The 6000-nt window shown below is 39.2% G+C and overlaps 1 protein-coding gene across 2 annotated transcripts in view; it reads right to left on the bottom strand.

Annotated features, from left to right (window-relative positions):
- LOC133557225 (putative glutathione-specific gamma-glutamylcyclotransferase 2) overlaps positions 1-5398 on the bottom strand; it is a 41263-nt gene extending 35865 nt beyond the window's left edge. For both annotated transcript variants that reach the window (XM_061907529.1, XM_061907528.1), the window contains exons 1-2: positions 5122-5398; positions 874-909 (exon numbers count right to left, since the gene is read on the bottom strand). In XM_061907529.1, the coding sequence (XP_061763513.1) occupies positions 874-909; positions 5122-5256 (171 nt within the window). In that variant the 5' untranslated portion in view covers positions 5257-5398. The remainder of the gene's footprint in view (positions 1-873; positions 910-5121) is intronic.
- Positions 5399-6000: the final 602 nt, after the last annotated feature.

Below are 6000 nucleotides of genomic sequence, written 5' to 3' on the forward strand. Positions count from 1 at the left end.
GCTTAGCGTGCACAAATCTGTCGGACAATTCCCACGTCCTCGTAAAAATGTCCTAAATGGGGATAGAAGTCACCCGGAAGGGCCCAAAAGCACACGTTCGAAGCAGCGTTTTGCCGTTCCGGATAAGAAAGTTAATGCGCAATTTCTGTTGCTTGGCGTGCACAAATCTGTCGAACGATTCCCACCTCCTGGTAAAAATGTCACCAACGGGGATAGAAGTCACTCGGAAGGGCGCAAAAGCACACGTTTGAAGCGCTGTTTTGCCGTTTCACGATGTCGTCTGCGTGCTAAGAAAGCCAATGTGCAATTTCTGCTGCTTAGCGTGCACAAATCTGTCGGACGATTCCCACCTCCTGGTAAAAATGTCCTAAACGGGGATAGAAGTCACCCGGAAGGGCGCAAAAGCACACGTTCGAAGCGGCGTTTTTCCGTTCCGCGACGTCGTCTGCGTGATAAGAAAGCCAATGCGCAATTTCTGCTGCTTGGCGTAAACAAATCTGTCGGACGATTCCCACCTTCTGGGGGAAATGTCCTGAACGGGGATAGAAGTCAGCCGGAAGGGCGCAAAAGCACACGTTTGAAGCGCCGTTTTGCCGTTCCGGATAAGAAAGTTAGTGCGCAATTTCTGCTGCTTGGCGTGCACAAATCTGTCCGACGATTCCCACCTCCTGGTAAAAATGTCACAAACGGGGTCAGAAGTCACTCAAAAGGGCGCAAAAGCACACGTTTGAAGCGCCGTTTTGCCGTTCCGCGATGGTGTTCATTGTATTCTGTTTTTATTTACCATTTACACAACGTGCCAACTTCACTGGTTTAGGGGTTTGTGCTTTTAAAATAATGTGTTACTTATTTTGTTATGATGGTTTTACTTACCTCAGGATCCTCAACTAGAGTCACGACTCGGCCAGGCTGTTAAAAAAAAAAAGAAAATAGAAACGTGTAAACCAATATCAAAATGAACACTTTAAATAAAAAAACAACACAGTTATGTAATTTCCCAGCGACTTTGAAGTCGCTTGCGTCCAAACCCCGTTTCCATATGAGTTGGGAAATTGTGTTAGATGTAAATATTAACAGAATACAATGATTTGCAAATCATTTTCAGCCCATATTCAGTTGAATATGCTACAAAGACAACATATTTGATGTTCAAACTGATAAAAACATTTTTTTTGCAAATAATCATTAACTTTAGAATTTGATGCCAGCAACACGTGACAAAGAAGTTGGGAAAGGTGGCAATAAATACTGATAAAGTTGAGGAATGCTCATCAAACACTTATTTGGAACATCCCACAGGTGTGCAGGCTAATTGGGAACAGGTGGGTGCCATGATTGGGTGTAAAAGCAGCTTCCATGAAATGCTAAGTAATTTTACAAACAAGGATGGGGTGAGGGTCACCAATTTGTAAGCAAATTGTCGAAAAGTTTTAGAACAACATTTCTCAACGAGCTATTGCAAGGAATTATTGGATTTTAACATGTACGGTCCGTAAAAATCATCAAAAAGTTCAGAGAATCTGGAGAAATCACTGCACGTAAGCGATGATATTACGGACATTTGATCCCTCAGGCGGTACTGCATCAAAAACCGACATTAGTGTGTAAAGGATATCACCACATGGGCTCAGGAACACTTCATAAAACCACTGTCAGTAACTACAGTTTGTCGCTACATCTGTAAGTGCAAGTTAAAACTCTACTATGCAAAGCCAAACCCATTTATCAACAACACCCTGAAACGCCACCGGCTTGGCTGGGCCCGAGCTCAACTAAGATGGACTGATGCAAAGTGGAAAGGTGTTCTGTGGTCTGATGAGTCTACATTTCAAATTATATTTGGAAACAGGGGACGTGGTGTCCTCCAGAACAAAGAGGAAAATAACCATTCGGATTGTTATAGGCGCAAAGTTCAAAAGCCAGCATCTGTGACAGTATAAAAAGTTTGGTGGACAAACTGAGAAAAAGGAGTGGCATAGAAGAGATCTTTTTCTGGCATCGTTGAATACAGCCTAGTGGTTAGAGTGTCCGCCCTGAGATCGGTAGGTCGTGAATTCAAATCTCGGCCGAGTCATACCAAGGACTATAAAAATGGGACCCATTACCTCCCTGCTTGGCACTCAGGATTAAGGGTTGGAATTGGGGGTTAAATCACCAAAAATGATTCCCGGGCGCGGCACTGCTGCTGCACACTGCTCCCTTCAACTCCCAGGGGGTGGTCAAGGGTGATGGGTCAAATGCAGAGAATAATTTTGCCACATCTCGTATGTGTGTGACAATAATTGGTATTTTAACTTTAACTTTATTAGTGCCCAAGGCATGGGTAACTTACACATCTGTGAAGGCACCATTGATGCTGAAAGGTCCATACAGGTTTTGGAACAACATATGTTGTCATTCAAGCAACGTTATAATGGACGCCCCTGCTTATTTCATTCAGCAAGACAAGTGTTACAACAGCGTGGCTTCGTAAAAAAAAGAGTGCGGGTACTTTCCTGGCCCGTCTGCAGTCCAGACCTGTCTCTGATCGAAAATGTGTGGCGCATTATGAAGCGTAAAATACGACTGTTGAACCACTGAAGCTCTACATCAGGGGTGTCAAACTCATTTTAGATGGGGGGGCCACACGGAGACAAATCTACTTCCAAGTGGGCCAGACTGGAAAACTCGTGGCATGAAAACTTAAAAATAAAGACAACTTTAGATAGTTTTCTTTGTTCAAAAATAGAACAAGCACATTCTGAAAATAACTTTAATTTTACACTTCTATCTTTATTTCTCGTTATTTATACTTTCTGAATAAATTATGTGATAATGTTCATCAGTCAACTGGTTGGGTGTTAATTTTCAATCTATCAATATAAAAAAATAGTATTAAAATCAAATTACAGGGTGTTATTTATGTAGTTTGATTATTTTCATTGACATGTCTGTTTTTTTTTTACATTCGTAGCATAATCCACAAAGATACAAATAATTGCTATTGCGACATCTAGTGGACATATTTAGAACAGCAGTTTCCTTCATTCAAACATTTTGGCTCATTTTCATACTTAGGCAACTCATCCAACGGGCAGAGGTGGGTAGAGTAGCCAGAAATTGTACTCAAGTAAGAGTACAGTTACTTTAGAGATGTATTACTCAAGTAAAAGTAAGGAGTAGTCACCCAAATATTTACTTGAGTAAAAGTAAAAAGTATGTTGTGAAAAAACTACTCAAGTACTGAGTAACTGATGAGTAACCTGTTTGTTTAATGATTACGGCAACAAGTAATGCACAAAAACATAAAAATAGCAACGAGCAAATTCAGAGCCGGGGATATCTCTTAAGCAACTAAAACAATAATATATATTAAATAATAGTACATTAAAATAAAAAAAATAGGGCACTTTGAGCCACAATAACATAACAGCACAACAGGCTCAGTAGGCATTGATTGATTGATTGATTGATTGATTGAAACTTGTATTAGTAGATTGCACAGTACAGTACATATTCCATACAATTGACCACTAAATGGTAACACCCGAATAAGTTTTTCAACGTTAATCAATTGCTTAATAAATGACGAAGTCGAGGTAATCTACCTCATATATACATACACAAACATTTCATATATATATATATATATTTATATTTACAGTATATAATTTATATTTATTTATTTTGCCGTTTTTGTTCACATGTTAAAGTGTTTTAATGAATGTTTTAATGCATGTTTAACATGTAGATTCTTATCTTTCATGAAGACAAGAATATAAGTTGGTGTATTACCTGATTCTGATGACTTGCATTGATTGGAATCAGACAGTATAGTGCTGATAACGTCCACGTTTTCAAATGGAGGAGAAAAAAAGTTCCTCCTTTCTGTCTAATACCACATGAAAGTCATTGGTTTTTGGCATCTTATTTGTCCAGCTTCCATATTCGTTTTCATGCACTTTACAAGAAATACGTTGGCGGCAAACTCCGTAGCTTGCTCGCTTGTTTGCGCTGGCTTTCGGAGACTCTTATTTTGTCAACGCAGGCGCGATGGAGCGGCACTTTTATTGTGAAGACAGGAACTGTGCGATCAGTCTTTAGGCTTTTGATGGAAAGTACGGTTGAAATAGAAAGTGTCGTTTTTCCTTTACATTTTTGATTGATTGATTGAAACTTTTATTAGTAGATTGTACAGTTCAGTACATATTCCGTACAATTGACCACTAAATGTTTTAACACCCAAATAAGTTTTTCAACTTGTTTAAGTCGGGTATTATATGTGACGGTCATGTGACCGCCTGGCTCTGTTTGATTGGTCCAACGTCACCAGTGACTGCATGTGATTGGTGAAACGCAGGCATGCATAGATCTTACTTTGTAAAACCAAAACAAACATTAATAGATCGATTAAAAAAAAGTAGCGAGCTGAATGTACATGAATGGAGCGGAGTAAAAGTAGCGTTTCTTCTCTATAAATATACTCAAGTAAAAGTATGTTGCATTAAAACTACTCTTAGAAGTAAAATTTATCCCAAAAGTTACTCAAGTAGATGTAACGGAGTAAATGTAGCGCGTTACTACCCACCTCTGCCCGCGGGCCGGATAAAACCTGTTTGAGGGCCTGATTCGGCCCGCGGGCCTTACGTTTGACACCCCTGCTCTACATAAAACAAGAATGGGAAAGAATTCCACTTTCAAAGCTTCAACAATTACTTTCCTCAGTTCCCAAACGTTTATTGAGTGTTGTTAAAAGAAAAGGTGATGTAACACAATTGTGAACATGTCCTTTCCCAACTACTTTGGCACGTGTTAAAGCCATGAAATTCTAAGTGAATTATTATTTGCAAAAAAAAAAAAAAAGTTTGAGTTTGAACATCAAATATCTTGTCCTTGCAGTGCATTCAATAGAATATGGGTTGAAAAGGATTTGCAAATCATTGTATTCCGTTTATATTATACAATTTCACAACTCATATGGAAACGAGGTTTGTAATATCTGCGTAACTATTAACAGAGTGTATGACGCAACTCAGATGTCCGATCGACCCCCAAACGCATCACAAGTGCGTTATTTAACCAACCATCGTTCATGATTGGTAAAATAACAAAAAACGCCGGACGTTAGTTGGTCGGACTTACTTTCCCCGGCACTCCCCGGTGGTCGGTGCTCCCCTGCCAGAAGCGACGGCTGAAACCTTTAATGTAACCTATTCTTTTCAACTCATAAGGGAAATCAACCTTCCAAATGAGGGAGCCGTAGCCGAAGACCCACATGGTGTTCACCTTGATGCTCGTCACAATAAATGTCAAAAGCCCACTATTTGGTTCAAATAAAAATAAAAAATGGCATTAACAGAGCACTAAGTAAAAAATAAATACTATTCCGTTTGACATTATGAAGCGGCTCGGTGTCAACGCCAACTTAGATAGTGAGAATTTCACAATAAAGCTTTTTCCGTTCATTGTAAGCAGAATTTTAAGCCAAATAACAACCAGAATGCGCTGAGTTAATTAAAAAAACAACAACAACACCATTTTTCAATATTTATACGGAAATAATATTTGCAGGATGTACAGTTGAACAAGTTTAACGGAACGTTCGAAGCTTTTGTTTTGAAGTTTTCTCTGTCCAAACCGGACGTTTATTCTGGCAAGCTAGCGTTCGCACCTGTCATGGTGCTGGCGCAATACAGACAAAATGGTTGTTTTAGGAGATGACTTTTTTACTATGCTTGATTTCTTTGATTCATTATTTGGCTATGACGTTCGTGTTGTTTGCGTCTTAATAAAATCATTCGGTTTTTTTATGCCGGGTGGGGGGTTGGCTGCTTAAATTACAGACGTCACGCTTATCTTGTGACGCTCATGACGTCAGAGCTGTTCGCTTCCGGCTGCTGCTGTTAATTATTCAAATGTTTTTTTTTTGGGATCTTCTTACACCAAAAGTTGCCACCTTATGATTATAAAAAAAAGTTCTTGAAATATAATATTTTTGGGCATTCATTTAAATAGATAGAT

This window comes from Nerophis ophidion, linkage group LG08 (genome assembly GCF_033978795.1).
Source record: "Nerophis ophidion isolate RoL-2023_Sa linkage group LG08, RoL_Noph_v1.0, whole genome shotgun sequence".
Classification (NCBI taxonomy): Eukaryota; Metazoa; Chordata; class Actinopteri; order Syngnathiformes; family Syngnathidae; genus Nerophis; species Nerophis ophidion.